Raw genomic sequence first — 18,613 nt, 5'->3', positions numbered from 1 at the left:
CACTCATCGCACCATGCATTCCCCATTCGCTCCACACACACAGACCCGCTGGCCTCACTCACTCACCAAGCACATGCTTCCACTTCACTCACCAACTCTTCAACACACACACCACTGAACTCTGCCATCCTCCTAACTGCACCCCCTAACTAACTCGTGCTCCCACGTCGTCCCTTAAACTACAGCACGTTCCTTTTAACACTACGTAGCTAAACTAGTCCCCTCTACACATTCACAGTCTGTCTCTGTCTCAAATAAATCATTTTATTTCCCAACCTAAAGCTCACTAAATCCCTCTAACTAATCCATTCCACGGACTCCATGAGGACTTACCCCTGCCCCATGAAGTCGGTCTAACTAAGCTAACCCTTCCCCCTAACTAGTTTCCATCCTGTGCCCAGGTAAGAGGGTCTTTCACCCCTTGCCCAGGAATCCTGTACACCCGAAAGTGAGGCTTGCTTTTTTTTTTTTTCATGCGCAGCACCTGCGCGGCAACTCAGAGCTCGCGCACTTTGCACCTGGCCGTGACGTCATGCAGCTGCACGTGTTCCTCGTCCCTCCTTGGACGGTGCCATCCGGCAGAGATACCCCTCCTGCCGGATTCCAACCCCACGTGCAGCCATGACGTCACCGTGCGCAGAAAAAAAACAAGCCCCAAGTCTCGAGGGGTTCCCCACGCGAACACATGTGCTTTGCCCGTTGGAGCTTAACACACACGATCGCGTGGAGAACCCGTCTGGTCCAAATCCATTTACCTGCCTAAACTTTGTCCGTCCGCGGGATCGGCAAATCCACCGCGTGCGTTTCCGGACCGGGACTTCACTCTCGCAAGCGAGCACGTGGCGGTCTCGTGCGTTGCACAGCACGAACCGCGTGCTCACTGCTGGGTGAACCCGGCACGGTCCTCGAAACAACCACAGCCGCTACTCGGCTTTCTCTCCTCTGTCGCCGTCGTCGTCTCCATTCCACCCACGCACACCTGCGTGTTACGACGCACACAGTCCACACCATCACATTCACACGGGGAGACGCGGCTGCGTGCTCCCGCATGCCAACCGACATCTCCCTCTCATACCGCTCTCTCACACACACGGTCTCCCTGGCACACAGCGACCTTGCACACGGCCGTTCACTCACGCACGGTGCCTCACCCGCACTCCGTGCCTCATCCACACACGCGGGGGCACTCACCCGCGGTACCTCATTCACACACACGGCGACACTCACACACGGTGCCTCACCCACGCACGGCGTGCTGGGAAGCACGTACTCTGGCACCATCGCCACCACACCACTTACACACGGGGTCGCTTCCACACACGGGGACGCACTCACACCTTGCACCACACACACAGGGACAACCACACTGGGGATTTGTGTCCCCACAAGGGTCTCCGGGGCCTCTACACCCCCCAAGCTCTCCGTGCACCCGTCCACAGCACTCGTCCCCTCTACCTCGCAAAACACGACCGAACTCACCTGGTCGTGACTCGCCTCAAGGGGGCATACTCCCTCCCCTCGTTCCTGGAGGAGGCCATCCCGCTGCTCGCACCGGGTCCCTACACGCTCCGCGAGCTCACCCCCATTGTCCTCCACTACCTCCGTGTGTGTGTGTGCGTCACTTACCCCGTCTTCATCGTGTAGTCTTCCCTCTATCGTTCCCATCTCCCGTGTCTCTGCCAACTCTTCACCCTTTACCTCCCTTGTCTCAACTATTATTTCTGTTGTCGTCACCTCGTGTCTCGTCTCACACGTTTTGGTCTCCCCATTTAATTTTTCCCTTTCGGTCATCGTCACGACCCTCGCCCAACACGTTCCACGAATTATTTTTTCACCCGCCTCCACCGCGGGCCTGTCAGCCGTTGCACCCCCACCCAGCTCGTTTGCTCCCACACGTGGAGTCGCCATTCCCAGCTCCCTGGTCACGGCCTTCATGCCCGCCTGCAGGCATCGGCCCATGTTCTGCGTCTCACCCCGTAGCTCTTTCATTTCTTTTTTCATTTGCTTGCCCATTCCGTTTATTTGCTTGTTCATTTCGTTTTTCATTTCATTTGTATTTGTATCCATCTTCTCGTTCATGTGTTGTGTATTCGCATCCATCGTCGTTTTCACTTCATTCATTTGCTTGTTCATGTCTTTCATTTCGTTTGTGTTTGCATCCATTTTTTCGATCATTTTCGCATTCATCTTTTCGTTCATTGCCGCCAGCATGGCGCATAGCTGGGCCATGTTGGATGCACTCAGCTGAGTCGTTTCGGCAAGGGTTGGGGAAGGGTTTTGGTGGAGAGGGGGGGGGAGGTGTCATACACTGCGGCCGCTGCCGCACCCATTTCAGGTTCTGGGTTCAGTTGGGCGAGTCCGTGTTCCTGCACAATCAACATTTCCTGCTCGGGGATTCCATCCTGGACCATGGATTCTACACATTCTACATCCATTTCTAATACCCCCGGCTCCCGCTCGCCTTGAGACGCCATCTTGCTTCTCGTGAAGGGTTAATTTGCTCGCTCGTAATTTGGAGGGAATCGGGGGTCGCTTCTCTCACCCCTGGACCGATTCCCGTGAATTTCGCTGGAGACAGGAGAGCCTGTTGTCCCGCTCTCCAATACCAGTGCCGCGAGGAGGGCGATGAATTTGTATCCCACTCCTGACACCAGTGTTGCGGTCTTCGCGCCCGCCGGCGTGCGACGGCCACGTAACTCGAATCGCGGCGCGTCGCCCACCGGACGGACAATCCAGTCGTGACCCTCTCGGACTAACGCCGGGAACCAGTCACGGGTGGACCTTTCGGTCTCACCGCGATCGAGCCAATCAGCCCCCGCGTGGGATAGGGTTGCTCGCCAAATTCGAACTACCTAAGTACCCACGCGGAGGGTAGACCGGGCGATCGCACCTCGCCGCAGGTCGACTTCGGACACGGGCCACTTAAGCGACCCGTTCCGTACTATCAGAATAACCGAGCGGTGTTATCGTCGACCTCGACGGTTCGATTAATTATCGGGCGTATTCAGCCCACTACCAACCCTTTACGTGAAGCAAGATGGGGATTCAATGGAGGAAAAGACGAAGCGAAGCGGGAGAACAGTTCAACAATAAAGCACATTTATTCGCGACGAACGGAAAGCACACAAATACAATTCCACCAAATGCACACAAAAAAAGAAAACACAATTCCATTTACACAAAAAGCAAACATAAAAGTGAAAACACAGTGCAGAGCTAATACCGACTACCGAGCACACGGCAACACTTATACAATTCTACTTCACAGACGGCGCCGACAACACATACCCAAAACCAAGGAAAAGAAATACCTCAAGAATGAGGCGGCCTGAGGCCGAGACCGGGTCGGGCCTACCCGTCTGGTGATGAGACGCGGAGCGGCGATGGCGCCTCTCTCCGCGGGCCTCGTGGACAGTGCCTGGCAGGGGGTGGGAACGGGCCCCCTTGGTCGCACTATCTCAGCGCGGGGGGAAACAGGAGGGGGTTGCTGATGCTCGGGGTATAGAGGATCTTTATTATATGCGACGAGCGTCTCCACCTCGGCCAGGTCGCGCTGTCGGCCTCCCTCGGGTGCAGCTTCCTGCACGACGCGAGCACCCCCTCGTCTGGTGTCGCCGCCTTTCCACAGCTCCGTCCCCTCCGTTCCGACTCCAACGCACACGACGAGCAGCTCCACCGCCCGCGAAGTCTTGACCCTCTGCTTCCGACTCTCCTCTTCTTGACTCTCCGACCTCTTCTTTGGACTCCCCCTCGTTCTCTCTTGCGACTCTGACTGACGAACACGGTCCTTTTATCCCCCCGTAACTTCGCCTTTGACCCCCTCCCTTTGACCTTTCACCTCGCTCCCCATTGGCCCGAGAAAAAGTGGGCGTGAAGGCTTTTTGATCCACAAATTTGCATATATCGATCGTTCTGGAGGCGGGGCCAAATCGCCCCTCGCTCACCGATTGGACGGCAAAAAGTGGGCGTGTGTCGTTTTTGATCCGTTTTTGAAGCAGAAAATCCGTGGTTTTGTACACGCTGTTCAACGTGCGCCCTACACGAGTCCAGCATCGGTGCCCATGAGTGGCGCGAGATGACGGTGATGCGATGGTGGCGAGTTGTGACGGTAAAGGTCATGGCGGTTGTGGTGAAGCGGCGTTGTGGTTGGTGGTTGTTGTTGTGGTTGTGATGGTGGCGATTGGTCCAAAATAAAGATAGTAAAAGAAAAACGGCTATCCTGAAGAGTCGCAGCTCGCATAAATGACATGTATTCCCACTAGACAACGGGTTTGGGCCTAACTACACATGCACTTACCGAGATACCTCACCTAAGGGACCTGAATGGTGGTTTGCGAATCTGGTAACCACAACAATATATATATATATATATATATATATATATATATATATATATATATATATATATATATATATATATATATATATATATATATATATATATATATATATATATATATATGATGTGTTCTTCATAAAGCATAACATTCTCTCTCTGCTGACTTTTCTTTCTCTCTCTCTCTCTCTCTCCCTCTCTCTCTCGCTCTCTCTCTCTCTCTCTCTCTCTCTCTCTCTCTCTCTCTCACTCACTCTCACTCTCACTCTCACTCTCACTCTCACTCTCACTCTCACTCTCACTCTCACTCTCACTCTCACTCTCACTCTCACTCTCACTCTCTCTCACACTCTCACACTCTCACACTCTCACACTCTCACACTCTCACACTCTCACACTCTCACACTCTCACTCTCTCTCACTCTCTCTCACTCTCTCTCACTCTCTCTCACTCTCTCTCTCACTCTCTCTCTCTCTCTCTATCTCTCTCTCTCTCTCTCTCTCTCTCTCTCTCTCTCTCTCTCTCTCTCTCTCTCTCTCACACCGTCACACTCTCACACTCTCACACTCACACACTCTCACACTCTCCCACTCTCACACTCTCACACTCTCACACTCTCTCACTCTCTCTCACACTCTCACACTCTCACACTCTCACTCACTCTCTCTCACTCTCTCTCACTCTCTCTCACTCTCTCTCTCTCTCTCTCTCTCTCTCTCTCTCTCTCTCTCTCTCTCTCTCTCTCTCTCTCTCTCTCTCTCTCTCTCTCTCTCTCTCTCTCTCTCTCTCTCTCTCTCTCTCTCTCTCTCTCTCTCTCTCACTCTCTCACTCTCTCTCTCTCACTCTCTCTCACTCACTCTCACACTCTCACACTCTCACACTCTCACACTCTCACACTCTCACACTCTCACACTCTCACACTCTCACACTCTCACTCCCTCTCTCTTTCTCTCAACAGACCTGTCTTGGAGGTGATTATGTCCACACAGTGTTTGTCTCCAGACTTGTCTGGGCGGTGTTTATCTCCTGGTGGTGTTTATCTCCGCACATGTTCGGGCAGTGTTTGTCTCTGGATGGTATTTATAGTATGGCTGGTAGAAAATGGATTTCAGACATTATTTTGTTTCCATCTTCACTGTTGTTCTATGCAGAATCATTTTGTTGAGACGGTATGAATCGTAATTAATGGTTCACCACACATCTGCCTTCCCTTCCTCTCACCTCATGCTGTCTTCCATTCCTCCACTCTTCCTCACTCTCACTCCCTCCTCGCTTCCCCATCACTCCTCTCTCTTTCCCCCTCCACCTCCTCTCCCTTTCCCCTTCTACCTCGTCACTCTCCCCCACCCTCTCTCTCTCCCTCCCTCCCCTCTCCCACTCCCCCCCTCTTTCCCCCCTCAGTATTACCATCAGCGAAGCAATGGGTGGTATTTGCTCGTGAAGAATAAAATAGTTAAAACAAAAGAAAAAGCAAGAATTATAATGACTAAAGAGCAATGTGAAAAAGTAGAAAGATACAAATCCATTAGATGTAAGTTTCTGTAAGAGTATAGTTTGATACAATATTGCTCTGTTAGAAATCACCAAACCGTTCTCTTGATTGTGCTATCGAGATGCATGTCAGTTTTTCATTTGGGTCACACAAGAGGAATATTTATGAAGAAATATTGTGCGCCGTCTCAACAGACACTTATTCTGATGGAATGGTGCCCCAGATTCCAGAGTGGAAACTGTTTGAGTGTTCTGTCTGCTCAGTACCACTAATTCTGCGATTTCATTTTCATGGTGGAATCCTCATGGCATTTTAAATTTTTCTTAGTAATTTCACCTGAGCAGATTGAGCAAACAAAAGTCGTCTTCCCTCCGATAAATGCATCCCTTTGAAATAATTTTCTTCGATGGGGTTGAACCGAATAATAGTGGTTTAAATTCAGCCATTCGCTTTCGTTCTCGAAAACTCATGCTCACAAACGAGAAAATGCAAATGGACTGTGCTCGGTCGTAAAGGAAATTGCGAACATAAATGTGCCTGTCACAGTGTTGCCTTTTCATTGCATCTCTAATTGACATATATCTGTCAGATTTAATAAAATCAGAGACTTCATGCTTCCTTTCATTGCCTCATTGCTCCACAACAAAATGTGGTTTATCGGAGACTTGAAAACCATTTATAAACTGCCTCCAATATGAAGTAGCAGCATCCTCCCACTTTCTGTCACTTCCGTACAAACACTAAGCGTTCCCAGTGGTTGTGGTTGGGTTCGTACAAGTTGCTCTTTTCAAATTGGTGAATCTAATTGATGTAAACGCATTTCAATAGTTTAAATTTTCCATCTACACCCAAAAGGTGAGCACAATAGACCACCATGGGGATCTGTGAGATGCTTTAATCAAAGGGGTCATTTCAACAGCACTATCGATCGATTCACAATTAGAGCCTCGGCTCTGGAGGCCTGGAGCACATTGGCCTGGACTTCAAGAGAGTGCATATTTTCATAAGCATTTCCATAGCATCCACTGGCCTATTGAATGAGTTTATTTTGAAGCTTCAGAATGACCTATCTTTTTTTTTTTCTTCTCCTTCTTGCATTTCAAAGACCCCTGGCAATATGCAGTGTAAACTCTCAACAATTTCTCTTACAAGACTGCATCTTGAGTTTTTACCCTTTTTGACCTGACTCGCAAATGTGATGTTTATAATTTTGCATATGAAATGTTATTGTTAATGCATTGTCCACATTAACATTTTGTTAATATATGACTTGTTATTTTTCAGGGTTATCACAGAACACGACATTACATTGCTACACAAGGTAAATGCCAATAATTCTGAAAAGAACATTTAAATTCAATGTATTTTTCCATTTGAAACCAATTTTAACTTTTACCTTTGGAAATAATTTCATGAGCACTGGAAACTATGCACGTGTATTCATGGAAGCAATAATGCTGACAACATAATTGTGTTGAACAGGCAATCATCATCTCTACTTTGGTTGTAGTCGACTCATCAAATTTTGCAAACAGCCATTTGTTCTTTATTCCTGGAAGATCAGGAAAATTACTTTGTAATAATCTTTACTGTTTCCTCAAAATATATATTGCTTCAATTGATGGGTTGGATGCATGATGATGTTTTGAAAGTTTTTTGTTCAGATGCCATTAAACAGGTTGGCATGAAGCTGAGAGGAATGCACACTCACCTCTGAGGTGTCTGGCCTAGGTTTGAATCTTGACCCAGCGATAAAAGGTCACCCTGGTGTTTCGCATGCAGGGTGATGCATAAATAAGTGTGCCTATAATATGGGTGTTCCTTCTTCTACTAGTATTAGTTTGTGGAAGTTAAGGATCCCATGGTGTCCTTTGCAAAAGAGTTATCCCCAGCACGCTGAACAAATTACAATTTTTTTTGCCATCAATCAATCGAGTATCCTGAGTCAGAGTGGCGACCCACCTGGGATTTTAACCCTTGGCATTTTCAGTAGAACTCCTGGGAGCAGAACTGCATCTCTGTAAAAGAGAATGGTGCATGAATGAATGATTACTATGACTAAATGACAAAGTATTTGTGTGCATTGCCCATAGTCAGTCTGTAAACTCGAGCCATGTGAACAAAGAACCCTTTCATTGCCTAATTTTCTTTCAAATCTATCCTTGTTGCCATCTGACCAAAGATTAAGAGAATACTTGGCTTAGCACTTTATCATGAAATTAATTGATAATGAGTTATTGACGGGCAGGCTTATCATGCGTCAAAAGACCGACGTTGAGACGGCCCACAAGGCATTCGGAAAACCAAGCCGCACATTCTACTAAGGTACAGTGAAAGCATGCCCCCAAGGCAAACATCAGGCCCCTGATCACCGAAGCAATTGGATAGCTTGGCTGCTCAGAAGAATTTGGTTGATTGAAATTGGAGGATAAATGGTCACCTGGGAAACAGATCGTGGTACAACACCTGCTTACAAAATTAAGAAGACTTTTTATTGTAGAACGTCGTGAAATAACATTGCAATTCTGAAATGTTGTACAATGTTACAACCTCCCTTGAGCAAGTTATACAGTACGAGACATGAATGCTGGGCAAAGAATTCTGGGTAAAACCAAGATGTTGCCCAGCTGAGTCATGTACCCAGCGGAACAGAGTAATTTTGCCTGAGAAGTAATTCCGGGAAGTAAATCAGTGATTTGCCTGGGAAGGAAAACATCAAATGAGCTGTAAATCCAGAAGGCTGTCTGCACAAATTGGTCAAACATGTCTTTGATGTAGATGTGCATTTGTTGCCTTGACATTCAATAATATAGCCATGAATTGGTGAGCTCGATCTTGTGCCTTCTCACATGCAACCGATCCCTTACACTCAAGCAAGCATTAAACATGTTGAACAACGAATTTTCATGAATTATTAAATGTGAAATTTCATATTGAACTGCATGACAGTTTTGGAAGTGCAGAAACAATTATTCATTCTCACTAGAAATGCCAAAAGGTTAGAGCAAGGTCGGTGTGAAAGAATCTCACGTTTGATCAAAAGGCAATTCATGTGGTCATTGTAACAGAACTCCTGCAACACTGCCAGAGGGAGGGAAATTAATTCTTGAAGAAGATTGTAACATTTGATGAAGCCTGGGTCCATTTCACACTAGATTAAAAAACGAACCAGCATGGATTGGAGACATTCTTGTTCCCCAACCACCAAAAATAATTTATGATTCAGCCATCAGCCAGAAAGCTTATGGCAATAGTGTTTTTGACCTTAAGGGTTTAAATCGCATGGTATTTCATGAATCTGGGGGGGAAATATTCAATGCAGAATACTGCAGTGATTTGTTGCGCAATTAAGTGAGACGAGCAACACACAGACGGCCATTTATGTTGTCTCATGGCATGACTTAACTACATGACCATACTTGCCCTCATGTGACAAATCTAACCACTACTATTCCAGCAGAGATTGGTTGGGGAGTTCTCAATCATCCCCCCATGCAGTCCAGACTTGTCGCGTTGTGATATTCTTCTCTTTAGGCCACTCATGAACATCGGTATGTCAATGCTTACAAATTATATTGAAAAACGAATGCAGGTGTCATGAAATGGCTGTGTAATCCTCCCAATGAATTGTATACAGATGGCATCAAGGCACGATGACCACAAAGCAAAACGTGTGTATGTGTAGCAAGGGAATACCTTGAGAGATAAACAAAGTTTCATCAACCCTTCTGTTCTATTTTTATTTTACATCATTAAAAAATCCAGGTCAACTTTGAACTACCTCAGATCTCTTTACTGTCATTATGAAATTCTAAACTAAAAAAAAAACAAATATGGCAACAAACAATGTTCCCCTTGCACCTTAATTAAGACAATCAAGATAACAGGTCTAGTGGTAGGCAGCAAAATATCCATCTCCGTAGTAGTTTAGGAGTCTGGTTCATAAAATTACAACACGGTGAGAACCGGGCGCACGCTTAATAAATTGCAAAGAAATGATCAAGTGCTCAATTTTTTAGACATCTGACATCTAAAGAAAGAATGAACAATATTCCCTCGGCGAAGTTTGGAAAACATAAATATCTCCTTTCCCTAAACAACCATCATTTGAACACAAGGCAGCCATTTCAAAATATTAGACTATCCATTGATTTGTCCACAAAATTATAATAATTTGTGTTTTCGGCTAAGATGCAGGAGATATTATTTCGATACTTTGTTGATCCTCTGTTAGCTTTGGTCACAGTCTTTATGCGGAGGGGCATTGATGCGACAAGGTGGTTGCTTTCTTCTACCAACCATCACCAAAGGTGAGAAAAAGGAACAACCATCAAACTCTGGCTGGTGGCTGAGGTTGTGCAATTAGCTGACGTAACATTGGACCCTTGAGATAAAGATGATGCATCATCTCAAACTTTGGCTGGTGCAGATATGCATGACCAATGTGGTACTTTGGTGGAGATCAGAATGCCCTTTTACATAAGTTTCTTCAGCACTCAAACTGAACACTGCTGTCCTTTAAATAACTCTTTGCAGCAAAAGAGCCGCACTTATCCAACTTCTTGATAAATTGGATATATTGCAGATAAAAGAGAAAGTAAGAATGTCATTCCCCCACTAATCTAGTGAGTTATAAAAGGCTATTTATTCATGACTTGCACATTGCGAAGACATGAACAAGTGATCTTATTTCTCCTAAATCAAGCAGCATCAACGACTGCATACAAAATTAGTGAGATCATGTTACAGTACAGTGTGTTGCTGTGTTGTTGTGCAATGACTTTGTATAGATTGGAAACTGCTTTAGTGATTTGTGCACATGAAGTTCGTTTTTGTTTTCCAAATACATTTTACTGAAATAATACGAAATAATAATGTGAGTTGCTTAAGAGGAATTTAAATGCCGGAAGAGGTCATTAGATCCATCAAGCCGACGCAATGGTCGCCAACCTATGGATGTTTGTCCACAATCTGTCCTGAGCATCAAAGAAGGAGGAAATGCATTCCATTTTTAGCTCGCCTGTTCGAAGAACAGAGAGCTATAGCGATACCCCCGGCGTGAGCGTGAGCGTCAGCTTGAGTGTGAAAATGTTAAAGTTTTTGGTGCAAGTTATTTCCTTTCTAATGTTTTTATCGACCACACTATTTTTTACTGATTACAATATACAAATACATATATTGCTTTAAAATTATTTGGATCAGACTTCACTGCAATGCTTTATAAAAAATATTATTAGACTAGTCTTTTAAAAACGATAAACGATAAATGTATAAAGAGTATTGGGTGGCTTTGACACCACTCTGATTACCTCCGCCATCGAAGGTGAAGGAGGTTATGTTTCCACCCCTTTCTATTTGTTTGGCTGTTTGTCACTTGCAAACTCGAAGATTTTTCAAGTATATTGGTGAGTCGATTTTGTTATTCTGTCTATTTGTCTGTTTGACTGTTTGTCGCCCACAGGCCTAATTTTACAGGCGCCTACATGCCTAATGTCGCTTAATTTTAAACCGATATTCACTAAACTTCACCACATCGTAGAGTTTGTCATAAGGGAGAAGCCTATTGTTTTTGAGGTCAAAAGGTCAATATAGGCCAAAGGTCAACAACTTTTGGTGGGGGGGGGGTTCTAAATTCCTCAATTTTCATCCGATTGACTTGAAATTTGAAGACGATTTATATTTCCTGTCAACGAATTCAACCAGCCAATTATTTTTGAGGTCAACATTGACCAAATGGTCAACATAGGCCCAAGGTCATCAACTAAGGTGGTAGGTCTTTCTAAAATCCTCAGTTTTCATCCGGTTGACTTGAAATTTGAAGAGGATTTATCTTTCAGATCACTAAATTCAATCAGCTAATTATTTTTGAGGTCACAATAGAGCAATAGGTCAACATCGGCCCAAGGTCAACAAGTAAGATGGTCTTTCTAAAATCCTCAATTTTCAACCGATTGACTTGAAATTTGAAGAGGAATTGTATAAATATTGTGTATATATATATATATATATATATATATATATATATATATATATATATATATATATATATATAAAAAATTTTCAGGTCACTGAATTCAACCACCAATTATTTTGGAGGTCCAAGTTTCTAAAATTGTAAATTTTCATCCGATTCATTTGAAATTTGAAGAGTTGCATATTTGGTCATTGAAATCAACAAGCAATTATTTTTGAGGTCAAATTTGTTTGATTGATTTTGCAAGTGTTGTGCTCTGCACGATGTCTTCTTGTTTGTTTGTTTGTTTGTGTGCAGCATATCTCAAAAAGTTGTCGACGGATCTGGATGAAATTTTGTGGACCAGTTCGGTGTGCGACAAGGACAAAGTGTTTATATTTTGGTGAAAATCTGGATCCGGATCCGACCTCTAGAATTTTTGAAGTGATTCTTCACCATTGCGAGATACGACCAAAAATGATACATAGCACGATATCTCAAAAGGTTTTAGACGGATTCGGATGAAACTTGGTGGACATGTTGGGTGTGTGACAAGGAAGAAATGTTTTGATTTTGGTGAAGATCCGAATGTGGATCTGAATACGAGGATTATTAAATTTTTCAGTGATTTTTTTCAGTGACCAATGAGAGATAGGAACAAAAACGATGTAGTGCTGTATAGCATGATATTTCAAAAATGTAATGGGCCTGATATGGTCTCTTGGATCAGGCATTGTGTGGCAGAGGTATGTGCTCTACCGAGTGCCCTTCTAGTTATTCTTTTGCATGATTTGGTCGCGGTCAAGTTCGAACTGCAGACCTCCCAGACTCAGTGCAGACACTCGAACTGATATACCGCTAAACAACTACCATGTAACCAGCTTGTATGGTCTATTTCTTTCTCCTTTTTTCTTATTTCTTTTGCTCATTACACATCATGGAAATATCAAAATCCCCGTTTTTATATCCGCAGACATGTTTGATCCTCAATTTGAATCTCTTTGCACATGCTGCTGTTTGAAGTTTAAAAGCCTATTCTCTCTGAGTGACAAGGTCATTTGGGAGTTTGGTGGAATTGGCTTTCATTAATTTACAGCCATTGGACCTTCTCGTTCTGACAATGCACATTCAGTACAAATTGCACTTTTACACACATTATGAAACCCTGTTTGCTGTTTCAACACTGATCCCAATACTTTAGACCAAACTTCTTCAGCAACATCTCTTACCTATTGCGAGATTGTCTCCCATGACGTTGATGTTTATGGATAAGATCTTGAAATGGCTCTGGAACCAGGTTGGCATTCTTCTTCCCACTTTTATGACCCAAGTGTTGTCAATTTACTGGGTTTGATCTGTTGCATACATGGATCTATCCATTGAGACCAAACTCTGTGCAGAGCGTTGGTGCTGCCTAAGAGTCTCCTTTGCTATTGGCCTCAATCCTGGATGGGTCGCCACTCTGACACAGGATACTTGAATGACTCAATCATCCCAGAAAGCTGGTACTCATTTTGCTGACCTCGGTAGGATGACAGGCTGAGTCAATCCCACCTGGTATTAATTCAACAGCCAAGTGGGATTTTAACTCAGGATCCTAGGATTCCAAGCCCACAACCCCAACCATTAAGCGAACACCAGTCATATATACATCGATTAAAAGCCATAAATATAAGTGAAACCTTCGTGAGAAACAACTTCATCATATAAACATATGAAATGCAGATTACTTCTCACTTAGTTGAGGTTAAACCATTTAATCTTAATTTGATTTTTTTTGAAAAATTAAACCTTCGAGTTGCTCATTATTTGAAAATTATATTGCAAAATTAAAAAACCCTACTGCTTTATATTTTACTTGTGCCTGAATAACATTGCAAATAAAATATAAATATTTAATTATTCTTTGCATGGAAGGCAAAATTAGGAGTTTGCAAAAGGTTCAAACTTGCTGATTCTTCTTCGTTTTTATGTAGCACAATGATGTGGGGTAGCATCATTGGTTGAGGGTGCAGCTGTGCCGCTGATGCAATGCCCTCGACTGGTTTTGGCAGGAATTTGTAATTTGGTCATGGTGTTGGCGATGGCTCAGCTACTTTTCGCAAATAACACCTCGTGATCTTTAAGGTCCACCAACGAAAGCTGGCAGACGGGACGCCCATTTAACATCCGTCCGAGGAACGGCACACACATTGATGAATTGCCCTGCCCGTGAACCACGGGGATGACAGTTTTATAGCTGGATCAGGATTTGAACCCAAGCGAGACAGCTCTCGAGGCCAAGTGTGGCTTTGCCGATACAAACATGGAATGATGAGCCTGTTCGGTGTTTCCATCTGAGTGCTTGCCTCGTGATGCTCTGAACCTTGGTTTATATCCCATGTACTGTCTCTTTTTTTATACATTGATGCCGTGGCCATGCAGGATCTTGTATATAAATCAGGTGTAGGACAGTGGCATTCACAGACACTTTAACCTGAATTGCAAAGACATGAGGAAATGACGAATCAACACAGCAAGTGAGACTTGAACCTCTCGTCACAGCTTCTTGAGCCATGCACTCAGGCAGTTTTTGCAAAGTTTAAACATTCATATGTTATTGACAGAGCCAACAAATTATTATATTTTGTAACTTTTTTTTATCCAAGATCTAGACTCATGGAAAAGTGAGGTTTATGACTGATCCTTGTTTGCACAATAATTTGGTGAGATTAACTTAAAGGTGGGGACATCAGATCCATGTAAAATACTTAAATATATAAATACAACATCATGGATGTAATGAGTTTCTTTTGGATTTGATCAATTGTGTAAGCTGTGCACACACCAAGCTAACCGGGAACACTTACATGGCACGGGGAAAACGGCCCCTTTGTGGGGATGTATTCCCCATACCTAAAACTTTGCAAATAATCTGCCTCCTTCATTTGGGAGAAAACGAAAAAAATGTTGGGGAAAAAAAATTATAATTAAAATAAATATATTTCCCTAGTTTTTATTTTTGCATTCTTGGTGATATCCTTGAGCGTGCCACATTGTTCTCATTCCCCCAGTGAAATGACGTCGTTTTGACGGATATATTTGTTCTTGGGTTGGTGTGGCGCAGGCACGATGGGCTGAATGGCCTCCTCCTTTGTCTTGTTTCCTATTTATTTCTCTATGGGTCAGATGCTTGCTCCTGTAGTAATGAGTTATGCAGAATAAAACCTGGGAATTTGATCAAAAAGCCAATGATTATATCAATTGGTGATGTATTTGTCAATGTACTGGATCATCTCTTTAGATAATATCAAGTTTATAGTACTGTACCATTTTATTTTGCAGGTGAGCTTGGAGGTATGAGCTGCCTAGTCATTGGCCTACTCCTCAGCGGCTTGAATTTATATCTCAGAACATAAGGTCGACGTTGGCTAGTACTCTTATGGGAGACCTTCATGAAGCACTGCGTGTTGTCAGATGGACATTGAGAAGCTTAGTTCCATGCTCTCCTCTGAGCTGCTTGATACTGTATTTGTTTTCCGATGGAGTCAAACCAAAACTGCCATTCGTGTACAGTTTCTACGGTAGGGACTGAATCGAGGAACGTTCTGACCTTTTATTGAGGATGTAAAGCTGGTAGTCTCATTTTAATTTAGCTTGGGGACATAGACAGACCCACTGTATCTTCAGAAATTATTTGGCCATTGTGTACTTGTCCCGTGGCTACATTTATTACCTTGAGATTACATCAGATATGCAAGTTAATTGCAAAGGGTTGTGGTTGTGAGGTGAGACTGAGTTAATCGTTAGAATAAGGTTAGTCCATAGAACTACATAATTCGAAGAATAAGGTTACTCCATTGAACTCACTAATTCTGGTGCTCTGCCCGAAGGCGAATTCAGTCCTGCTAAACCAGGTGAGGTCAGGTGTGGGAGCATGCGCCGGTGCAGCGCATCGCTGAGTCCACTTTCCGCAGGTACTCCAGGGCCTCCATCTGGCCATCCCCCAGACAGATGCTTGGCCCATCCCCATCTCCTTGAGATATCGATCAACCTGCTGCAACCACGAGGGACGTGGTCGGCCCATTGGCCTCCTCCACTCACGAGGCTCCCTCGCCGAGAGAATCTGTTGAGCAGGATCAGCGTCAGGAAAATGAGCCACATGGCCATACAGACACAGCTGATGCTCACGGACGATGCAGGTAACAAATCTCATTTGAGTCTTTCTCAGCGACAGCTCGTTGGACACAAAGTCTGACCAGCTATCGCCAAGGATTCTCCGAAGAGAACTCGTACTGAAGGAATTAAGTCTCCATCTCAGATCCCTGGTCAGAGTCCAAGTCTCACATCCATAGAGCAAGACTGGAAGCACCCAGGACCTGAAGACTCAGACTTTCCTCCTCCTGCACAAGTAAGGGCAGTGCCACACCCCATGATCCAGTGAATGTACGTCTCCCCAGGCCCGACCCAGACATTTATTGACCAAATATCACTGCCAAGGTAAGTTAATCTCTCCGCAACCTCAATATCCTCACCAAAAACAGGTACAGACATGATAGCAGGATCCAAGGAGTCTGTCATTGAAAGTCTGGATCTTAGTTTGACCCAGGAAACCCATAATCCCAGCGGCTCTGACTCCTTTCAGCACCTCGTGGGACCCCAAAAGGATATCCAGTCTCCATAAAGATGACTGCATCATCTGCGAAAACAAGGTCAGAGATCTTGACATTCCCAAACGATGCACCGCAGCTTGATCTTTCCAACATCCTCCCCAGAATCCAGTCCATACAAGCACCAAAGAGTGTGGGGGCCAATACACACCCCTGATGAACTCCAGTAATAACTGGAAATAAGTCAGAGATGGTATCACCCCATCTCACAGCGCTCTCGGTACCAGAGTAGAGTTTAGACATCAAATTGCTCAGTTTTGGTGGCACCCCACGAAGACCAAAATTCTCCAGAGGGCATCCCAATTCACTGAATCGAACGCTTTACAGAGATCAACATAGGCTGCAAGCAGCCCCTGCCGAAACTCTTGTCTGCGTTCGGTGAGGACCCGAAGAGCAAGGATACAGTCCATCGTTGACCGAATCTAATCTGGCTTGACTAATCTGGCTTGATCGAATCTGGCTTGACCTCATGGAAAGGATTATGCTACGTAGTTTGCCGTTGCCTTCCAAGTGGTAGACAGAGTTGGAACTTGGCCAGGGTGGCAGCAATAGCTCACCTACTCTTGGCGAAGGGCAGTGTGGGATATTTACCAACTAATGCTGGAAGATGGGACACCAAGTTTGATGTCCATCCAAGAGACGGCACACATGCCCTGCCTGTGAAACACCAGATTTTTGTGGCTGCACTGAAATTGAACCCAGGCTCTCGAGGTCATAAGGTGCGAGTATGCATACTTTTTGGCCAGCAATTCATTCATAGAGAACGAGTACATTGAAAGAGTAAGTGTGGATATAGCACATGCATAAAGGACCAAATAACCTGTTGGTAAGCTCTCTCATACATCTTTCTATATTACTAATTATATTTATTTTATTAAACCCGTCAGCAAGGGTGGAATTGAAAGATGAAATTCTGTACATATAAAAGCAGAATGTTCGAAGAAAAATTAACTGAAGATTTTAATAGCTCGCAACGGTACTTTGATTTGCATTTCATCGATTTATAATCCATATCCACCCCCAGGGCCAGTCCAAGACACTCTGGCAGACTTCTGGCGCATGATTTGGCAAGAAAAAACGAGCAGCATCGTCATGGTGACCAACTTGGTAGAAGTCGGCAGGGTGAGATTTATTCCTTAGTGTGTTACTTCTCTGAGCATGTATTTGGTCACTTGGCTTGCCGGGACAATAATGGAGAGTTTTTGGTCCGGATATTGATCTCAAAGGAGCCTGATCAAATGAAACGATTGAAGGCAAAATTTGTCTTTTTTGTTTTTCTCCTCTCCTTGTTCATGTCTGCTTTCTTCGGGTTTTAAGTGTTGCCTTCCATTAGTCTTTATGAATAAAGAATTCTGAACATCATTGTTCGCGTCGCCCGTTCCCAAAGGGGGCCGTTGCGATATATTTCAACCATTGAGTGTGTTCGTGCACACATATGTACACTTTATTATGGAATTTTCATCCTCAGATATCCAGTGAGGCTTTGTATCATTAAATGCTCTATCTAATTGCATGCAATTTTGTTTAATTTGAGATGAAGAGAAAAAAATTTGAGCAAATGTTGGCAGCCTATTGTGTATTTTTTTTTGTTTGTTTTTCTTTTTTCAGTATTTTATCCCAATATTACAGATTTTAGTTGTTAAATGAAACTGCCAGAATCACTGACTTTGCAATGATTTTTTAGAAAGGAAAAACCACCTCGGATCGATTCAGAGTCTAAGCAATTGGCAGCGTAATGGATTTTGCTCATTTTCCAGCTCAATTTCAAACTTTGTTTCAAAGTTTATCATGGATTCATAAAGGATTTGCCTATGCAATGTTAATTCCTCATTAGAACTATCAACTGTGAATTTATTTTGATACTTTTATTGCACAATTGATTTGAAAGATGGATTTTAGGGTTGTGAAGTGCGTAGATCAGGTGATAACTCGATGCTTTTTGGTGAAACGCTCCACGGTAGTCGGTATATGTCGTAGATATTTGCAGAAACTGCAGAACTGAATGCTTCTTCAAGGTTTCGGAACCTAACGTTTTCAATTAAACATGGTTACCTGCACCAACCTTTCAGATCAAGGGCATTAATTATTTATATCTTTGCTGTCACAGCTATTTATTTTCGGAGGCAATTTGTGTTTGTTTTGATTTTAAACAGTGGGTCGAATAGAGCGTTATTTTATTGGG

The 18,613-nt window shown here is 44.0% G+C and overlaps 1 protein-coding gene across 1 annotated transcript in view; it reads left to right on the top strand.

Annotated features, from left to right (window-relative positions):
* The window catches only part of LOC147026436 (receptor-type tyrosine-protein phosphatase mu-like), a 458,466-nt gene that overhangs the window by 352,884 nt on the left and 86,969 nt on the right, over positions 1-18,613 (top strand). Inside the window, exons 23-24 of the mRNA XM_085883577.1 lie at positions 7,114-7,150; positions 17,456-17,553. Coding sequence (XP_085739703.1) covers positions 7,114-7,150; positions 17,456-17,553 — 135 coding nt within the window. The remainder of the gene's footprint in view (positions 1-7,113; positions 7,151-17,455; positions 17,554-18,613) is intronic.

The sequence above is a fragment of the Eptatretus burgeri genome, chromosome 5, assembly GCF_056783735.1.
Source record: "Eptatretus burgeri isolate ZD-2024b chromosome 5, Ebu_testis_v1, whole genome shotgun sequence".
NCBI lineage: Eukaryota > Metazoa > Chordata > Myxini > Myxiniformes > Myxinidae > Eptatretus > Eptatretus burgeri.
The sequence above is the reverse complement of the archived record's forward strand: the minus strand, read 5'-3'. Positions and strand labels throughout refer to the sequence as shown.